Raw genomic sequence first — 22,009 nt, 5'->3', positions numbered from 1 at the left:
ATCATGAGAAACGCTGGGCTGGAGGAAGCACAAGCTGCAATCAAGATTGACGGGAGAAATATCAATAACCTCAGATATGCAGATGACACTACTCTTATGGCAGAAAGTGAAGAAGAACTAAAGAGCCTCTTGATGAAAGTGAAAGAGGAGAGTGAAAAAGTTGGCTTAAAGCTCAACATTCAGAAAACTAAGATCATGGCATCCGTTCCTATCATTTCACGCCAAATAGATGGGGAAACAGTAGCTGACTTTATTTTTTGGGGCTCCAAAATCACTGCAGATGGTGACTGCAGCCATAAAATTGAAAGACGCTTACTCCTTGGAAGGAAAGTTATGACCTACCTAGATAGCATATTAAAAGGCAGAGACATTACTTTGCCAACAAACATCCATCTAGTCAAGGCTATGGTTTTTTCAGTAGTCATGTATGGATGTGAGAGTTGGACTATAAAGAAAGCTGAGTGCCAAAGAATTGATGCTTCTGAACTGTGGTGTTGGAGAAGACTCTTGAGAGTCCCTTGGACTGCAAGGAGATCCAACCAGTCCATCCTAAAGGAGATCAGTCCTGGGTGTTCATTGAAAGGACTGATGCTGAAGCTGAAACTGCAATACTTTGGCCACCTGATGCGAAGAGCTGACTCATTTGAAAAGACCCTGATGCTGGGAAAGATACAGGGCAGGAGGAGAAGGGGATGACAGAGGATGAGATAGTTGGATGGCATCACCAACTCAATTGACATGAGTTTGGGTGAACTCCAGGAGTTGGCAATGGACAGGGAGGCCTGGTGTGTTGCAGTTCATAGGGTCGCAAAGAGTCAGACACGACTGAGCGACTGAACTGAACTGAATAGTATTTACTACTGTCTATCTTGCTTTAGGATTGTTCTTATCCAAGTTTACTCTCACTCTCTATAAGTACCTTATTCATCTTGTGTGCATGCTAAGTTGCTTCAGTCATGTCCAACTCTTTGCTACCCCATGTACTGTAGCCAGCCAGGCTCCTCTGTCCATGGGATTCTCCAGGCAAGAATACTGGAGTGGATTGCCATGCCCTCCTCCAGGGGATCTTTGCAACCCAGGGGTCAAACCCACATCTCTTACATCTCCTGCATTGGCAGGCAGGTTCTTTACCACTAGGGACACCTCTTGACATCCTTCAAAATATCTATTTACTAAAGTTTTATATAACTCTTAGTCATCTATTTGCTAAATGGATAAATGAATAGAAGTCAAAATACTATTATAGTCTTAAATGCAACAGATTTGCATCATGAAAAGGTCACTGACTTGAAGGTATGCTTTATTGGTCTTACACTGTTGTCTATATAAATATAGAAATAGAAAGTGGAAATATACATGCTTCCTTTTCCTGAAATCTTTCTGATATTGGGCTGGCCTACCTTTTATCTGGATGTCAGTGGTTCATGTTTATAGCAATCTTATACATATTTACACATATCTAGAACTTTCCAGAAACCTTTATATAAACATTTATATTTATAATATTAGTGTAGGGGTTTAATTGGGCATATATCCCAATTGAGAGATGGGGTCTATGTCCCCTCTCCTTGAATCTGACCTGGCCAGTGACTGCTTTGAGTACAGTGGAAGAGTGCAGTGTCTGGCATAGCCGTTAAGAGTAGTGGAAGTTTCCACCCTGGTCTCTTAGAGCCCTGTGTTACCCTAAGTCTGGCTTCCGTGAGGTACCATGCTGGAATAGCCATGTGAAGAAAGAAGAGGAGAAGATACAAGAAACGAGGGGAGGAGAAGAGGGGAAGGGGAAGAAGGAAGAAGAGAGGAGAGGGTGGAAGGGAAGAGAGCTGCTCGGCCCATCCAGCTGAGGCCCTTAATACTGTGAAACAGAGAGACGAACCTCCCTTCTGTGCCTTGTTTAAATTCCTGATTCTCAGAATCGTGAGAGATAACAATAATTCTTTTCTAGATTTTGGGGCAGTTTACCAAGCATTCATAGTTAACTGGAACAAAACCTACTTTAATCAACTGTCACTTTAATTCATAAAGGCACATATACAGATTACATGAAATAAAGAAATTAAGTACATATGTTGCATTTTAAGAATAAGTCTAATAGGTTACTTGTGCAGAATTAAAGTGAGCTTAAGCATGCCTACTTTTATATTTTTGAAATCAATCATACATTTAATATTAAAATTTAGAAGTTTTAAAAAGTCATTAAAATTAGAAAAGTAGTGTTGGTTAATCCACTATGGTATAATTAGCAATAAGATAAATTTAAGTTGCTGAAAAGAAAAATGAAGATCCTTATTATGTTTTATATCTAAAGAAAAATAGGATGCCAATAAAATTACCAAAAAAATAAAAATAAAAAGATACAGTCAGCTCTATGTCTTGGAACCAAATAATCTGAAAGCATGTCAGGGGAACCACACAAAAGTTGTGTGCTGATGGGTGGGAGGGCAAGAATTCACTGGGCTGTTTCCAGCAGACTCAGGTTCTTGGTTTCAGAGTTCCTGAGCTGTTCACTCAGGGTGCCTGAACAGCTCACCTCCCACAGCGTGTATTTTAGTATCTCAGCCACTGAGGCCCGGAAGCGCGCTTGGAACTTCTTACTAATCAGGACGTAAAGGATGGGGTTCAAGCAACTATTGAGGAACGCCAGGCCGGTGGAGAGGGGGATGCCAGCCTGTAGCATTTGGTGGAAATAGCTATTGTGGTGAATCGTGAGTTCCCAAATGCTAAACAGGTGATAAGGAGTCCAGCAAATCAGAAAAGCCATGACCACAGCCAGGATGGTCCAGAAGTGCTTACTGGAGATCAGGATGCTCCGCTTCTTCACCTTGAAGATGAGGCACAAGTAGCAAATGCTCATTGTGAGCAGAGGGAGGAGGTAGCCAACAATAACTTTCACCCAGGTCAGAACATGATGCCTCATCAACCTGAGGTCCACATCATGCTCGTGGAAGTTATTATAGCAAAGGGTGTGGTTATTCAACTCCAGAGTGTCCCGGAAGTACAGAGCTGGCCCACCAACTAGGGAAGCCAAAAGCCAAACAACTATAACAACAATCAGAGAGTTCCTGAGGGTTCGGTACCGGTGAGATAAGACAGGGTGGATCAAGTAGATATAGCGGTCCAGGCTTATCACCATCAGGAAGAAGACACTGGCAAACATGTTCAACTGGGCAATGAAGGAATTGGCCTTGCACAGCCAGATGCCGAAAGGCCAGTGGAAATTCATGGCCACATAGGAGATGTACAGAGGCAGGAAGAGAAGAAAAATGAAATCCGCGATGGCTAGATTGAGGAACCAGAGAGTGGTGACTGTCTTCTTCCACTTGAATCCCGTGAACCAAATGACAGTGGCATTTCCTGGGATGCCCAGGACAAATGCCAAACAGCACAGCACCAAGGAGACCCAGTGAATGGCTCCCAGCTGTGCTTTCTCCTCTGAATCGGTCTCCGGGGAGTAATACTCCAGGGCATAGGAGTAGTTCTCAAAGTCTTCAAATAACGCCTCCTCTAGATCTTCCATGATCTTGCAGAATGAACAAATCTATGGAAGCAAATTTAAAAAGAAAGAAAACAATTAAAATTTATTTATAGAAAACAGTTTACAAGAGAAGAAATGTTTAGTAAATAATAAAGGACATAAGGATAAAAATACTTTATCCTAATAGGCACTAATAACAATTTAGGGACAAAAGGGAGACATAACTATAGAAGCAGAGATTTTGTATGACCCTCCTACTAGAGTAATGGAAATAAAAGCAAAAGTAAACAAGTGGGACCTGATTAAACTTAAAAGCTTTTGCACAACAAAGGAAACTATAAGCAAGGTGAAAAGACAACCCTCAGAATGGGAGAAAATAGTAGCAAATTAAACAGTTGACAAAGGATTAATTTCCAAAATATATAAGCAGCTCATACAACTCAATACCAGAAAAACAAACAACCCAATCAAAACGTGGGAAAAAGACTTAAACAGACATTTCTCCATAGAAGATATACAGATGGCTAACAAACACATAAAAAGATGCTCAACATCGCTCATTATTAGAGAAATGCAAACCAAAACTACAATGAGATATCACCTCACACCGGTCAGAATGGCCACCGTCAAAAAGTCTACAAACAATAAATGCTGAAGAGGGTGTGGAGAAAAGGGAATGCTCTTGCACTGTTGGTGGGAATGTAAACTGATACAGCCACTATGGAAGACGGTATGGAGGTTCCTTAAAAAACTAGGAATAAAACCACCATATGACCCAGCAATCCCGCTCCTAGGCATGTACCCTGAGGAAACCAAATTGAAAAAGACACATGTATCCCCTTGTTCATTGCAGCACTATTTACAATAGCTAGAACATGGGAGCAACTAAATGTCCACAGCAGATGAATGGATGAAAATGTTGTGGTACATATACACAATGGAATATTACTCAGCCATAAAAAGGAATGCCTTTGAGTCAGTTCTAATGAAGTGGATGAACCTAGAACCTATTATACAGAGTAAAGTAAGTCAGAAAGAGAAAGATAAATATCGTATTCTAACGCATATATATGGAATCTAGAAAAATAGTACTGAAGAATTTACTTACAGGGCAGCAGTGGAGAAACAGACATAGAGAATAGACTTACAGACATGGGGAGAGGGGAGGAGAGGGTGAGCTGTATGGAAAGAATAACATGGAAACTCACATTACCATATGTGAAACAGATAGCCAGCGGGAATTTGCTGTAGACTAAGAAACTCAAACAGGGGCTCTGTATCAACCTAGAGGGGTGGGATGGGGGGAGATGGGAGGGAGGGTCAAAAGGGAGGAAATATATGTATACCTATAGTTGATTCAGGCTGAGGTTTGACAGAAAACAGCAAAATTCTATAAAGCAATTATCCTTCAATAAAAAAAATTTTTTAAAAAGTAGTAGAGATTTTGTAAATGAGAGAGAACTATGAAAAAAAAAAATACTTGAAATATTCCGCAAAATGTTTCTTGGAAAAAAATGTATTCTTCTAAGATGGACACAAGTAGAAACAAAACCTGAATAGACCTACAATCATTAAAGAAATATCATGAATTAAAACATTTTTTTCCAGACTTTCCTGGTAGTCCAGTGGTTAAGATTCCTTGTTCCCAGTGGAAGGGTTTCAATTTATGATCAGGGGACTAAGATCCCACACGCCACACAGTGTGGCCAAAAAAAAAAAAAAAAGAAGCATTCTTTTTCATGTTATGAACTAGAAATAGTATATTTCTTGGTAGGACTTGTGATTAACACTCTAGGTGTCCAAGTCTTTGTGGACCTAAATTTTGCTATAATCATTCTCAAAGCTGTGAAAGTTTATTTTTGTAAGATATTCAGTAAGTGCTAAATTAAAATGATTCACACTATAGGTGCAATTTCTGTGTTCATAATGTTTGCAGGGCTGACTCGAGAGAATCTAATATTCAAGTACCTATTAAGTTCTTACCAGGTATTATTTTATGGAAGATGCAAAAGAAAACAGATTAACATTTATGTGTGATGACTTCAACCTCTTTATTTGTATCCATGAACCTGTTTACAGAGAAGAGAAGGAGACGCAGACATAGAGAATGTGGACACAGCGGGGGAAGAAGCAGCAGGGAGAAACTGAGAAAGCAGCGGTGACGTATATACACTATCATGTGTAAAACATGTAAGCAGCAAGCTGCTCTGTGCCACAGGGAGCCAGCCTGGCACTGTATAGTGACAGAGAGATGGAATGGTGGGGGGAGGGCGGCTCCAGAGAGAGGGGCTGTATAAATAACTGTGACTGATTCACGGTGATGTACAGTGAGGCCACTACAACACTGTGAAGAAATTATTCCTCTAATAATAATAATAAAAGACTTCTGAAAAAAAACTTTAGTACTCTGATTTCTTAAGATCTGGACAGGGTTCCACTTGCTTCCTTGGCTCACCACCTCGATGTCACAGACAAGCATTGGAGATTTTGACCCTATTTGGCACTCCTGGATGTTCCGATTCTGTGTTTATGAATTCAAATATGTTCATCAGAATTATATCAATATGGAAGACTTCTCAACTAAAAGATACACTTTGGAATGAACTATGACCACTTAATTTCTACATTAACTTTCTATAGAGTGCATTTAAGGGAAAGGCTACCCACTCCAGTATTCTGGCCTAGAGAATTCCATGGACCGTATAGTCCATGGGGTCACAGAGAATCAGACAAGACTGAGTGACTTTCACTTTCAAACTTTATTTAAATTATTATTGTACTGGTATTTCTTTGTTTTGAATTTAAATTCTTTTCTACATTACAACAAAGATTTACTATTCAGTTTTATTTTGCTTATTTTATCTATACCAAATGTTGTCTATTATAATTTCATACAAGGTAAATTTTCTTCTGTGGTCTCTTTTTTCTTTCCTGCTATCAAGTCTAGTTTCCTGGGCTAAGAAGACTTAAATGTCAATTTTTCAACCACAACAAAGCTTATTGGGTACAATTCTAGCTTCATCAATTTATTTTGCTATTTCTATCTGTAGTATTCAAAATCAAGTAGAAAAATTACGAGTAGTTATAGTCATCTCATGGAGCTATAATCACTAACAGGGCAGATATATAAGATTTGAGATTATAGTAGAGTTAGAATGAAGAGGTCAAAACATCTTGTATTGCTCACAGCCATCTCAAGCTCAGTTTGACTAACACTGAATTCTTCATCTTATCTAAATTCATTTTCATTTGAGGAATCTAACTGAGCATAATAAACTAAAGCAATTCATTAGTATCTTCCCAAACCCAAACTCAGCCAACTTTTCTTTTTATTTTTCATTATTCAGCTCAAATGCCACCTTTTCTTGGAAACATTTTCTAACATTACCTCCCCTCAGATAATTATATTAATAATACTTAATAATAACTATTATCATATGCAGTAGCCAATGCTGTTGGGGATTTCCTGGATGCTAGGCATGTATGATCTAATTTGATTCTTGAAAAAAATCATGTAAAAGTGCATAAGTACTACTATTTTCCTATTTACAAGGAAAAATACTGAAGCTTTGAAAAGCTTAGTGACTTCCCCAGTATCACGGCAACCTATAATTGGAGTCAGACTGGAAACCCTGCTGCACTGAATGCAGATCCTGAGCTCTTAACCATGTGCCATTCCCCTCTTCTGTCACACTGCTCTTACTGTACTTAATATGTTACGCTTTCATTGACTTCTCTGATTTCTGCTCTCCCAAACTGTGAATTCCTCAAGAATGAGTGTCATCTCTGGACCCCACAGTGCTTAATACAGGGCTTAAGTTGCTCTGCTTAGTTGCTCTGTCGTGTCTGACTCTGTGACCCCACAGACTGCATAGCTTGCCAGGCTCCTCTGTCCATGGGGATTCTCCAGGCAAGAATACTGGAGTGGGTTGTCATGGCCCCCCGGGGGATCTTTCTGACCCAGAGATCCAATCTGGGTCTCCTGCATTGCAGGCAGATTCTTTACCAACTGAGCCACCAGGGAAGCCACCTTTTTGGTGCCTGTGACCTATTCTTTAGACTATTAGCAAGCCTGAAGCAAAGTGGCCTGGAATCACCTTACAAAACCCAAAAGAATGAGTAGATGGAATCTCATTCCCCAAACAGAGAAGCCATTGGAGAACCTCTACTTGCACACAGAAGGAAATGGCAACCCACTCCAGTACTCTTGCCTGGAAAATCCTACCACTATTTTCACCAAGTCAGGAGCTGTCACTGCTGACCCTGGTGGGCCAGAATGGTCATAGGGTCTGCTGAAGGATGCCAGCCACCCTTCTTCCCAATTCTCTTGGGGCAGGAGAATTACCTTGAGGATGAGTGATCTTTCCAAACAGAATCCCTTCAAACAGAAAGCCCTGTTCCAGAGAAACTGCTAATCTTCCAGAAAGCAGATGCGTAGGTTAGATGCAATGACCAGTTTAGGCTTGGAGAAAGATCTTCAAGAGGAGCTGCATCCTGCCCAGCTGAAGCCTTCACAGGCCATATAAGCTAGGAATTCCCCTGTGTCTTACAGCAGATGTTTTTGTGTGTTGGTGATGGTGAGAGGGAGGAGTGGGGTGGAGAAAAGAGAGAAGAAAGGCAGAATTCAAAGACTACCCTACCAAGTCCTTGGCTAGGCAGTTAACCCTTGAGGACATATTCTTAATTATATGCCTTGCGTGTATTGGGTTGGCCAAAAAATTTGTTCAGGTTTTCTGTAACATCTTACTAAAAACTCAAATGAACTTTTTGGCCAACCCAGTACTTTGCTTTACAGTTTACAGGTGCCTCCAGATGGAATTAAGTTTCCAAATATCTAAAGGCTAGCTTTATTAGTTTCCTAGGGCTGCTGTAACAAACTGCTCTATGTTGAGTAGCTTAAAATTACAAATTTTTTATTTCAAAGTCTGGAGAAAACTGTTATCTAGGTGTGGGCAGAGTCATTTCCTTCCGAGGGCTATCAGTGACAATCTGTTCCATGTTTCTTGCTTGGATTCTGGTGATCTGTTGGCAAACTTTGGAAATCCTTGGCTTATATATACAATAAGATGTTTAGACCTCTTGATTCAATGCCGGTGTCAGGCCTTCCCCTACCCTCTTTCTCTTCTTATTGGCTGAGTGAGGATGCAGTGATGAGCCATTATGTACCAGGTGGATGAGGGAAACATGATGGTTCACAAGATAGAGGCCTGGGTGCCTGGATGATCTCATGGAGCAGTTTTTGCCATTGACTATGACGGGCTGGTGAAACTTGTTTTATAAAGAAATGAGGAGCAGATCTAGAGTTGTAATAGACCTGTGTGACTTGGGCAGAGCTAAATGACCTCTGCCCTTTAACTCATAATTTAAATGTCACAAGGGCAGGTAACTTTAATGGGTACAATAGTCCAAATTGGGGAGATAATGGGATTTGGGTGAGTCAAAAAACAGTGGACTTCCTTTCAGAGGAAAGCAGCTACTCAATTCCAGCCGACTGTTTCCACGTGGGAAATGAGGGCTTAGTGTTGCCAGAGTTTTGGATGAATGGATGAAAATTTATACATATATACATACACACACACATATATATTTTAAGGTATTTCTTTTATTTATTTTTTTGGCCATGCCTTGCAGCATGCTGGATCTTAGTTCCCCCCCCAGGGATTGAACCTGTGCTTCCTGCAGTGGAAGTAGAGTCTTAACCACTGGACCTCCAGGGAAGTCCCTGAATATCTGTATTTTTAATGTGAAAAGTTCCCAACTCCTAAACTACTGTTTCAAAACAAAATAGTTGTGGGCCATATTCAGCCCAGCTATAAATCTGTGACCTCTGCGGGAGGCAAACTCTTTGAAGACTCTGAGCTTTTCAACAGTGAAGGAGAGGAGGCTATATGTTAAATGGAGATAGAAACTCTGAGTTGGCCTGAGAATGACTTGCCCCTTGGGACCCGAGAGGCAACCATAAGGTTTAATGCTACTCAGGGTCTCTCCACAGACCCTCATTTTAACCTTCTCCAAACTGATATAAGAGTTGAGATAACTCTTATTTTCTCTAGGAAAAAAGATGCTATGGACAAGTTCCTGACTTTACTGGGTTTCTGTTAGAGTTACTAAGGAGGACCCTGATAAGAAAGGCAAAACAATGGCTCATTACCTAGAACCAGAGCCCTTCCTTGGAGCTGTAACAAAGCTCCTGGTTCTCAAAAGGGAATGATGAGTAAATTCCCTGATAAATGACCCTCATCCTGCTTTCTGCCATCTCTGGGCAGACCACTATTTCCCTGCCTCATCACTGTTCTCATTCTCATAGCTTAGGCCTTTCAACTTCCACCTGTAAGCTCTGCTCTGCCCCAGACTTGGACTCAGCTATATTTCTTGTTTGAAGTGTAACTTGGCAGCCATCCTGATCCATGGTTCTATTTCTACTTCATTCTCTGGTTTGAATAACTGGGTTATTGCCTTGTTCCTAGTCCTTACTCCAGGTTCCAGCTTTGGACTGCTATACCTTTGGTCCTCCAGAGAACACTGTTACCACATTTCCATCAGGCTATTCCTCTCCTCTCTAGGAAGATCCACGCTTCTCTCCCAACCTTGGTTAGACTATCCACTTACCATCCCAGGTGTCAGTGCTCTGATACCAATTCCCATTCTCCATCACTTCCGCAATCTATACCTGTGGATCCCAAACTGGGGATAACTTTGCCTCCCAGGGGATATTTGACAATATCTAGAGACACTGTTGATTGTCACAACAAAGGATGGAGGATGAAGGGGAAAATGCAGCTGCTATCTAGTGGGTAGGGACCAGGGATACTGTTAAGCATCCCAGAACATACAGCCCCCCACAACAATCATGCTGCCCCAAAAGTCAAGGACGCCAAAGTTAAGAAACCCTCATCTACACACACTGGGCTCAGTCTGAACTCCTTTCTTCTATCTCCTGCTGCTGAATCTGCCCTTTATCCATGGGCACTCTCACCTTGGAGTCCTGGCTTGGCCTGGTCCACTCTACCCCACTAAACCAACTGCGCTTTGTAGAGACTGCAAATGTATTTCATTTGGTTGAAAAAGTGTTAAAAAAATGTATGCTTGATGTCAATGCTAATATTAAACATTAATAGACTTCACAAAAATAATTGCAATTTCTAGCTTCTTTGGAAAATGTAGATCATCTGGTAATAACGGACCTGTACTTCCTATAGCAGCAGTTGCATTCCTCTTCAGACAAGGGATGCATTCTCTCATTTGCCATGGTCACCACTTCTAAATTGCTCATTTATGACACTTTCCAAGACGCTGTCAACACTTGAATATGCAATCTTTGCTAACACTATGCTTTGTATATAGTAAGAAATAAAATTATTGAAAAAATAAAATCTATACACATGTGAGAATGCAAATGAACTGTATGATAATGAAATCTCAAGAAAACACCTGCAATCTCAAAGTAAAAATGTACTCTACAGAGAAAGGATATTACCTTGGGCATTTCTGCCAATTTAAATTTAAGGCCCTATATTTAAGAACAAGTATTTTTAAACTTTTAAAAAACTGATATTCAAGCAACTACACTCCAATAAAAATTCTAAAAAAAAGCCCCTCAAAAAAAAAAAAAAAAAGCCCCTGACATTCTGCTGTATCATCAAACATACTGTGTTATACTTACCTATTTATTCTTGATAAGAGAGAAAGAGCAAAAAGAGATACAGAAAGAAAATATGGGGAAATTTTTCTTCAGTTTCATCATGTATATACACACATATAGGGCTTCCCAGGTGAGGCAGTGATAAAGAAACTGCTTGCCAATGCAGGATATACAAGAGATGTGGGTTTGATCCCTGTGTTGGGTAGATCTCCTGGAGGAGGAAATGGCAACCCACTTCAGTATTCTTGCTTGGAAAATTCCACAGAGGAGCCTGGTGGGCTACAGTCTATGGGGTTGCAAAGAGCTGGACATGACTGAGCACATATACATGCTACATACCATACACACACATATGTGCATATTTAGGCACATAAAACTTTTTCTGTTTTTGAGAAGAGGCGATGTGAATGAAGACTCAGATGAAACTGGAGGGATGTCTGAACAATAGAAGAAAACGCTGGCTAGGTAGTAACCAGAAATGAAGATGCATAGCAGGCCAACTTAGGTCTTTAAATCCAGATTTATGCAGGCAGATTCTTTATGCCTGAGCCACCAGGGAAGTCCTGTATATATGTACATGCGTTTAATTAATATTATTAACATGATGATATTATACTTATTAAACTTTTTTAGATCATAAAAAATAAATAAATAAACAAGATTTAAAGCAAACATTCACATTCATTAAACAGGAAAAATGAAACTCTCTTGGCTGGCCGTGGCTTTCCATTGAGACGTCAAATATTTTTCTCCATTTGGAAGTGTACAAAACATCGCTAAGATGAGTCCTTTTGACTTGACTGAAAAAGAGGAAATAGCTACTGTATTTGTCTTAAACCATATGTGCTGCTGAAAGGCGAATAAATAATTCTGACTGAAATAAAGACTTATACAGATCTCCATGATCTTAAATCTTTTGAGTAACCACTGAAGTGAGTGCCAAGTTGTATTGTGGACATGAATATAGAAAACGTCCACCTGAGTCCATTAGAAATGTGTGAAAAATGCTTGGTGTGGAGCAAAGTTCAGAGAAACACCCCCTGAAGTCTGTGGTTTGGTTTCCAAAGAACGTGGAGTGGCATGTTTACTGCAAGAACTCAGCTGCTGTGGGGAACCAAGTTGTCACATTCCTGGGTGACAGTTACATTGACACTCAAGTGACAAATATCTACTTCTGGAGCACAGAGCAGTTTATTGAATTAAGCAAATTGGTTTCTGATCTATGCAGACTTAATAGATGGTAAAGCTGAAACTCTGTCCTGAATAAACAGATTTCACTGCAAGAGTTCTAGCAGAAAAAATAGTGATAAACATTCTATAAAATTCAGATGATTTGGGGAAAGAACATCTGGTAGAAATGTGTATCTTTAAACATTTAAGTGTGGTTTTAAATGAGATTTGACTGTAGAGGGAAACATTTAGTTTATTTACCTTGACAAAACACAAAGATTCCTTCTGGCAGAACATTTGGTGAATGCAAAGGGGTTTAATTTAGTTTCATATTGTTGAGTTAGATGGGTTGTCATGGATCACTGCAAAAATGTATACCTAACAGAATTTTAAGAAAATTTGGAGTCTAATCTGCTTCAACCATATAGAAGGTTTTGACGTTGCTGACCATTGTCTGCCTGTGTAGAATTTCCCATGTTGTTCTTATTGTTTAGTCACTAACTCGTATCTGACTCTTTTGCAAACCCATAGACTGTGGCCCACCAGGCTCCTCATGTCCATGGGATTTACCAGGCAAAAATACTAGAGTGCATTGCCATTTCTTTCTCCAGGGAATCTTCCCCATCCAGGGATTGAACCCATTGGCAGGTGGGTTCTTTACCACTGAGACACCAGTGAAGCCCCAGAATTATCCATTTACCCTGATAAAGAGCTCAAGAATGCATCTCCTGTGAAATGTATCTCCCATTAAAACTATAGGGAACCTTGAGGGTATCTATACCCTGCTTCTGATTGAATGACAACAATAAGCAGAAAGAACCAATGGACATGAGAGAGAAACTCTTTGGTGTAAACCAAAAATCCATCAATCAGCAAACATATGTGATCAGCAAACTTTATCTCTCAAGAGCTGTCTACTTAGGGAAGAGACTTTGTTCAAAAGTGTGTGTGTGCATGTGTGTGAGAGAGAGAAAGAGTGAGAGAGTGGGGGAGAGTTATTTGAGGTCATTGCTCAATATTTTTCACTCACTATCAAATATAAACAGTATACCACACCCCAGTTTGTGCTCAAGATGTTTGGCACCAGCAGAATATTTTGTTGCCCTTTGGAAAAATGATCTCCACTTGGAAGGTGCTGGGACAGAGCAGTATTTTATAAAGATTCCCTGTTTATTAACCCAAGAGAAGCAAGGGAGTTTTAAATGGAAATTGAAGGTGGACTGTTATATTGATGGTTAAATGGTTATTGTTGGATTTCTCCTTCCCACCCCAAGTCCTGGCAGAGCCTATCCTTGAATAAGAGGCATTTAGCCTATTTGTTGGAGAAGGCGATGGCAACCCACTCCAGAACTCTTGCCTGGAGAATCCCATGGATGGAGGAGCCTGGTAGGCTGCAGTCCATGGGGTCGCTACGAGTTGGACACGACTGAGCGACTTCACTTTCACTTTTCACATTCATGCATTGGAGAAGGAAATGGCACCCCACTCCAATGTTCTTGCTGGATAATCCCAGGGACGGGGGAGCCTGGCGGCCTGGCGTCTATAGGGTCACACAGAGTCGGACACGACTGAAGCAACTTAGCAGCAGCAGCAGCCTATCTGTAGCTCCCATGTCATTTATTCCTTCGTGCCACACATTAAGACAAATGCTAATATTCCTTATTAGGAAAATGGGCATATTAGGATAAATGGAAGTGTTTTGGTTTGACTGGAAAAGACACAACAAATCAAGGGAATGTTTTGGTAATGAAGGCCTTTGAAAGTCATGCCTAAGTAGTTAAGATTTTGTTCCATTGTGAGTTGGGAGCAAATAAAACTTTTTGTAGTAGTGAGTGTCATCACTGAATTTTTGTAAAGATCATCTGGAGGCAGCTTGGGACATATTGACACACTTGAGGTCAAAGATGGAAGGGCCCCTTGGCAGTGAGAGTTAGAATGGAGATGAGGGAGATATATTTGAAAGACATTCATTTAGGGAAAAAATAGAATCTTTTAGGAAGCTTAGCTAAGCTAGGGTAACACTCACAATAACTTTTTATTGACTTGGCATTGAAACTCAATCCTGGATTTAAACACTAGCCGATTTCAAGGATTTCCCTGGTGATCCAGTGGTTAAGACTGTGCTTTCACTGCAGGGGGCATAGTTTGATCCCTGATAGGGGAATTAAAAGGCTTCCTAGGTGGCGCTAGTGGTAAAGAACCTGCCTGCCAATGCGGGAGATGGAAGGGATGTGAGTTCGATCCCTGGGTCAGGAAGATCCCCTGGAGAAGTGCATGGCAACCCACTCTAGTATTCTTGCCTGAAGAATCCCATGGACAGAGGAGCCTGTGATCCCATGGGGTCATAAAGAGCCAGATATAACTAAAGTGACTTAGTATATAGGGGAACTAAAAACCCACAGATCATAAAGAAATGAGGGTAGGAACCCTCTTATGCTGTTGGTGGGAATGCAAATTAACACAGCCACTATGGAGAACAGTATAGAGATTCCTTAAGAAACTAGGAATAAAACTGCTATACAACCCAGCAATTCCATTACCGGGCATATACTCTGAGGAGACCACAACTGAAAAAGACACATGTACCCCAATATTCGCTGCAGCGCTATTTACAATACTGGGACATGGAAGCAACCTGGATGTCCACTGACAGATGAATGGATAAGGAAGTTTTGGTGCATGTACATGATGGAATATTACTCAGCTATAAAAAGGAACACATTTGAGTCAGTTTAATGAGGTAGATGAATCTAGGGCCTATTATACAGAGTGAAGTCAGTCAGAAAGAGAAAGACAAATATTGTATATTAACACATGTAAATGAAATCTAGAAAGATGGTACCAAAGATAGTGTAGGGCAACAAAGGAGACAGACATAAAGCGTAGACTTTTGGAGTCAGTGGGAGAAGGAAAGGGTGGGATGATTTTAGAGAGACTAGGACTGAAGCATATGTATTACCATATGTAAAATAGCCAGCCACTGGGAGTTTGCAGTATGATGCAGGGAACAAAAACCAGTGCTCTGTGACAGCCTGGAGGGATGGGATGGAGAGGAGGTGTGAACGGGGTTCAAGAAGGAGGGGACATAAGTATACCTCTTACTGATTCATGTTGATATATGGCAAAAGACAGCATGACATTGTAAAGTAGTTATCCTCTAATTAAAAATAAAATTAATAATAATAAGAAATGGAGTGAGGGAAGAGAAAATTTTTTCTTTAGTTAAAAAAAAAACGAACCAAATGGACATGAAGTGATACCTATTTTCACTCTGTTGGGATCAAGGTCTTTTCATAAAAGGCACCTGCTGACTGATTTACCTGTCTAACCCTCATGCTTCATTAGGACAGTTCAAGAGAACATAGCACATACTTGATAGGTCAGTGCCTACTCACATAACAGTTGACTTGATGTTCCACCCAGAGGTTTATGTTCTGATTTGCACAATCTGTTAAGCTCTGTGGATTTGGGGGAGGAAAACAGAGTGACTGATTAACCTTAGGTTAGGGAGTAATTTTCAGGCTTAATTCTTTTTGCAAGACTTCAAGATAATTAACACGTGGGTGTAATTTAAATATCAGACCACAAAGGGGTCTATTGCCTCTGGAATCAGAATGTCTGACTTCAAATCCCAGTCCTATCTCTTCTGGCTGTGGATTTTTGGACAAATCACCTACTACCTTGAAACATCAGTTTCCTCATTTGTAAAATGAGAGCAGTAATAGTTCCAAGTCATAGTGTTGCTATGATTGCATAAGGAAGTCCTCAAAAAATGGTTAGCTCAGTGCCTGGCACACAGAGCATGCTCAGTAATTATAGCTATTGATCACTACCATTTTTAAAATGTTTCCCTGTGATAAAGAAAGCAGAGTGCTGAAAAATTGATGCTTTTGAGCTGTTGTGCTGGAGAAAACTCTTGAGAGTCCCTCGGACAGCAAGGAGATTCAACCAGTCAATCCTAAAGAAATCAGTCCTGAATATTCACTGGAAGGACTGATGCTGAAGCTGAAGCTCCAGTACTTTGGCCACCTGATGCAAAGAACTGGAAAAGACCCTGATGCTGGGAAAGATTGAAGGCAGGAGAAGGAGACGACAGAAGATGAGATGGTTGGATGGCATCACTAATTTGCTGGACATGAGTTTGAGCAAACTCCAGGAGTTGGTGATAGACAGGGAAGCCTGGTGTGCTGCGGTTCATGGTGTCACAAAGGGTCAGACACAACTGAGCAACTGAACTGAACTGGGATGAGAATTCTTAGGGTTTATTTATTTTTAATACTTATTTATTTAGCTGTGCCCAGTCTTAATTGCAGCACTTGAGATCTTCCAACTTTGTTGCAGCATGCGGGATCTTTAATTGAAGGATGTGGGATATAGTTCTCTGGCCAGGACTGAACCCGGACCCCCTGCTTTGGGAGTCTTACCCGTTAGATTACCAGGGAAATTCCAATTACTACCAGTTTAAGACTAAAAGCAGTACACAACAGAGGGTTAGCAGGAGAGTAGAACGATAATGGGATTTCTTTATGTCACTTTAGGAGGAGAATGAGAAGACTTAAGGAGAGATTTTAAAACTTGTTTTGTGTGCTTTATATTATGAAAAATACTGAATCTGGGCTAAGACCACACATTGCCAGATGTCTGTCCTCCAAAGGCAGTTGGGGAACCCTTGTGTCTAGCCCCAAATGCCCGTACTATCCCTATATCTGACCAAGAGTGATGAGAAAACAGAACACTATAAAGCATTATATTTCTCTTATTCTTTAAAAAAGCTATTTTTCACCTTTTATTAAAGCCCTAGGTCTCTATCTTGCTTTGCTCCAATTTTTTTTCTTTTCTTTTCTTCTTTTGCTGTGCCACATAGCACACTGGATCTTAGTTCCTCAACCAGGGATTGAACTTGCACCCCCTGCAGTATAAGAGCAGAGTCTTAACCACTGGACCACCAGGGAAGTCCCACTTTTCTCCAAATTTTGTCTGGAATCTGGGAAAGAATCACCACAATTAACAATGTAATGTTTCAAAGCCTTGGTCAGAGCAAATTTTAAAAATTTTCTTCAAAAAGGATTTCTGTATATGCAAATAATTTTTGAGCAGGAAGAAGTGGGCACTTAATTTGGAAACCTTGATGCTAGAGGACTTCTGTAACTTTATTTTTGTAAGGCATATGGTTAGCTAGCTATTGGAGATCTGAATTGTTCAATTTATGTCATGGATAAATCCATCCAAATAAGCAATCAAAACTAGAGCTTTAACCCTTTTTAGTGTCTTCTGGGCAATGTTGTGATTACTGAAGAACTGATTTTGGAAGCAAAAATCACAACAAGGTACCTACCAGATTACAAACCTTCTCATAGATACCATCCATGGTTTAGACAGTAAAAAAAAAAAAAAAGTCAAACACAACTATGTTGGTGTGCATCAGAAATCTTTAACCTTGACCTGACATCTCTGCAGACAAACATATGCTTCAGAAAAGTCGGGGACACACAGTAGAAGTGTGTGCTGCTACTATAAGACACTTCTGTTTTCTGAAGCCTTGGCACTAAAGATGTTTTTATCTTAATCACATGTTGTTGTAACATTGACAGAAATCTAGGAGAAACATCCAGTTTAGGATGGAAACTGAATTGGCCAGCTACTACATGCTTATTTCAATTTTTATCAAGATATTTCATTTCTTTAAAAAAGAAAGGTGGTGGTGCAGTGGCTGAGACTCCAAGTTCCCAATGCAGAGGGTCCAAGTTCAATTCCTGGTTGGGGAACTAGATCCCACATACCCAACTGAGTATGCCACAATTAAGATCCCACATGCCACAACTGAGATCTGGAGCAGCCAAATAAGTAAGTAAATAGTTTTTAAAACAAATAAATATCTAATAAAATTAAAAAAAAGAGAGAAGGTTAGTCTCCAAAAGGAGAAAAAAACAGTACTCAAGTAATTCACAAAATATATTGAAATTTCAGCCACTTCACAAAACAATACTATTCATCATACAGAGAGGTGGTTAGTGAACTTGGTAAAGTAGAGGGAAGGGAAACTTGTGTTGGTAGCAAAAGTAATGTTTTTTCAAGATAGCAGCAAAACGTAGGAGGAGGAGAGAGGGACAGCAGTTCTAGAATTTCCTCCCATTCATACAAGATTATGCCTGAAAATATTTCTGCTGTTTTTTTCACTTAGAGGAGATAGAAATGAGTATAGGATCAAATGCAGTAATGGAAGGTAAAATAAAGCACCAGTTGAAAGATTTGCCCATTGGTAAAAACCAAACAGTTGGATACCAAAGTTATCATTGCAATGGTTAAGAAACATTCTTCATGAACACTTTTAATTATTTGACGGTAGTGAAAGTAAGCTAGTAGGCTCAGCACTCCACTTTATCACTGTCAGTCCACATGAGGTGTAGTTGGTGAAAGTCTGCAAAAACAGATTTTGAGAAGACCATTTGAAAAAGAAGCAATGCAAAAGCAAGGACTCGAGACTAAATTACATTTGTTGGAATGGTTGAAGGAATCAGTGAGAAAGGAAGGCTGTTTACAATAGTCAAATCATGGAACCAATGTAAGAGTCTATCAACAGTTGAATGGATAAAGAAGAGGTGGTATATACGTACAATCAATATTATTTAGTCATTTAAAAGAATAAAAAATAGATAAATAAATAAATAAAGAAAAAAAAATAATGTTGTTTGTAACAAAATGGATGCAACTGGAGTCTATCAGACTAAGTGAAGTCAGACAGAGAAAGACAAATACCACATGATATTGCTTACATGTGGAATTAAAAAAAAAATGATACAAATTAACTTATTTACCAAACACAGACTCACAGATTTAGAGAATGGATTTATGATTGCCAGCTAGGACAGGTTGGGAGGAGACATAGATTGGGAGTTTGGGACTGACAAGGGCACACTGCTATGTTTGAAATAGATAACCAACAAGGACCTACTGTATAGCACAGGAAATACTACTCAATATTCTATAATAATGTAAAAGGGGAAAGAATTTTTAAAAAAATATACTTGTGTATATATATAACTGAATCACTTTTCTGTACACTGGAAACTAACACAACACTGTTAATCAACTCTACTCCAATATAAAAAAGTTAAAAATAAAGGAGATCTGAGAGCTGTTTTCACATACCTGAAGATGAGGAAAAAAACATTTATTCTGTCTGGTTCCAGTGTTGAAGCTAGGGCAAAAAAGTTACTTGGCACAATAGCTAGGAAAAGTTTGGCTTAGTAGAACCCAAAACTTACAGCTGTTCAAAATCTGTCAGCCAACAAACCAAACAAAGAGATCCATGGCACAGGGTGGGCACTAAGGGGGCTGAATGGCTGCTGATGGGGACATTTTAGAAGGCATTGACATCTGTATTTAGAGGGTCTTTAGCATCATCCATCAAGGACAGTAATCTATCATAACAGATATTACTTTTGAGCTTTTATTCTCTACTTACTGATTAGGAAACTGAAGGTGAGGAAACTTAAGGAAATTGCAAAAATCATTCAGTTGGCAAGTTGGCATGGTTAGATTCTTACTAAAATGTGTAAGTGTCCAATTTCTTACCCTCTAGGCACCCAAGGTATCAGAGTCCTTTCTCCAGAGTGTTTAAAGCAATAGTTTCTAAGAACAACACTGAGATTAGAGAATAATTCTACTTTCCTTTTCTAGAGCCATGATTGGCTGAATAAAAAGCAAAATAATTAAACCCCTCTTCCTTGCAAGTGAGGAGGATTAGACAGGAGGAAGCTCAGAATGATGTAAGAAAAGAAAGGTGCTTTGGGGGCTTCCCTAGCCATCCAGTGGTTAAGACTCTGATCTTCTATTGCAGGGGGCACAGGTTCAATCTCTGGTCATCCCTGGTCAAGGACCTAAAATCTTGCTTGCCATAAAGCAAAAAAAAAAAGTAGCTACACTGTTTTTTAGTTAGACCCTTTCTCACCATTCCTCACCCCACAGCCCCACCTCCAGGCTGGGTGGACCCAGCTTATAAGAAGTTTTTGTCTTTGAGCTTCTGTTGTGGATACACATTTGAGCTGTGCCAGAGATCCCATATTTATCCAGAATCTGTTTTATTCCTTGGTGTGGTTCTAACTCTGCTGTTAAAGTTACTGCAAATGTAGAAACGTGAAGAACAAAATTACCAGACCAGGAACCTAAACCAATGCTCATCCAGCCATGGCAGCTGTGTTCTGAGGCCATCCAGGCAAATGCACGTTCTTTACTGCTCCACAGCAGGTGAAGTCTCAAGTCCCCTGTGGCCTGGACCACATAGGTACTGCATTTGCCCCAGAGCCTCTTCTTCCCCCCAGGACTCCACTGTGATTTCTTCTTGTGCTACAAAGGGCAAGAGTATTTTCAAATGGTGTATATCCAGGCCCTGGACTATCACCTCAAGCACAGGACATTGGTGAGAGAGAGAAGAAAATCAGAAAGAGGAAGAAAAATTTAACCCAGTTTCTAGTTCTGATCAAAGCCCTCCAACCAAACCCCATTGTGAGACTCTCAGGACTCTACTTTGTCGTCACCTTGCAGAGCCCTTGAGGAAAACGGGGTTCTTGTCCCCTAGAAGTTAGCATGACCCACCATCGCATCTCGAGTTTTCCCTCTTGTCTTTGATATGTGAATTATTAAAACAAACGAGAGCTATTTCATCTCAACACACTACTACGTGGATCATGTGTGATCCATCTCTGAACATCTGGACATGTTACTCTATTTACTCCAGGATTCCTTTAGTGTTATCCCAGTCCCAGAATATTTTCATATTGGCTTTCCCCATTGGCCCACCCACAAATTCAGATTACATGACATAGGGCCAAGACTTGGGTGAGGCAAGTGAAGTTGGGTCATGCAAGAACAGGGGGAGATCCTGACTCCACTTAAAATTTTGATATTTTGTTTAGCATGGACTTCTTGTATTCATTTTGTTTACTGAGATTTTTGGTGCCATGACACTTGACCCCACTGATATTTATTGGTATTAGGTAGCCTGGTGTGTTGAAAGAACACTGGAACTCAGGAGAGATGGTTCTAAGTTTTTGTCATACGTGTCATTAGTTTCAAGACTTTGTATGAGTTACCTTCCTACTTAGGATCCCAGGTGCCAAATCTGAAAAATACAGGTGACATTAAGTTTAAGTTTTTATGAGAAGATCAAATGTGGCAGTGAAAAGTATTCTAGCCCTGTAATTTTCTGTGCCTCCAAGTAGCATCAAATCCAGTGCTTTGCCTAGAGTGAAGATTCAAAAAATGTCTACTACTAAGTGGTTTTTTGAACACTAGAACACAAATATGGACCAAAGCCCAAAACAAAAAGCCTACACAAATTAAAAACACTTTCCAAATGAAAACAAAACCTCCCCAGACAATGAAGAGGCTGTCCCTCCCTCATTCTCTTCAGAGAAAAAAATGGATTTGAATTCATTTAAGTGTGGCAAAATCTTGTTGCCTTCCCCCTCCCCGCCCAGGAAATATTCTATTTGAATATCTCGGGTTCTGAGTGAACCAGACTTGTGTAATCTTTCATCCCTCAGAGATTTCTTTCCATCTAAAGACACCAGTACCACCCTTGGTGAGTCACAGTTCATAAAATGTAACATCTGCAAGAAAAGTTTATAAACACACAGCCGTGCCTGAAATTGTCATAGAACCGCAGAAGACATGAGACTTCCCCTTCCCAACTAGATCTTCATACGGTATTTAAGTTTACATAA

The 22,009-nt window shown here is 40.0% G+C and overlaps 1 protein-coding gene across 6 annotated transcripts in view; it reads right to left on the bottom strand.

Moving 5' to 3' along the window:
- Nucleotides 1–2,079: 2,079 nt before the first annotated feature.
- The window catches only part of CMKLR2 (chemerin chemokine-like receptor 2), a 47,135-nt gene continuing 27,205 nt past the window's right edge, over nt 2,080–22,009 (bottom strand). For 3 of the 6 annotated variants that reach the window (XM_065930744.1, XM_065930745.1, XM_065930746.1), the window contains 2 exons: nt 15,680–15,742; nt 2,080–3,535 (listed from right to left, as the gene is read on the bottom strand). In XM_065930744.1, the coding sequence (XP_065786816.1) occupies nt 2,447–3,514 (1,068 nt within the window). In that variant the 5' untranslated portion in view covers nt 3,515–3,535; nt 15,680–15,742 and the 3' untranslated portion in view covers nt 2,080–2,446. The remainder of the gene's footprint in view (nt 3,536–15,679; nt 15,743–22,009) is intronic. The other 3 variants (XM_065930741.1, XM_065930742.1, XM_065930743.1) reach the window with 1 other exon arrangement.

This window comes from Muntiacus reevesi, chromosome 3 (genome assembly GCF_963930625.1).
Source record: "Muntiacus reevesi chromosome 3, mMunRee1.1, whole genome shotgun sequence".
In the NCBI taxonomy this organism is placed as follows: domain Eukaryota; kingdom Metazoa; phylum Chordata; class Mammalia; order Artiodactyla; family Cervidae; genus Muntiacus; species Muntiacus reevesi.
The sequence above is the reverse complement of the archived record's forward strand: the minus strand, read 5'-3'. Positions and strand labels throughout refer to the sequence as shown.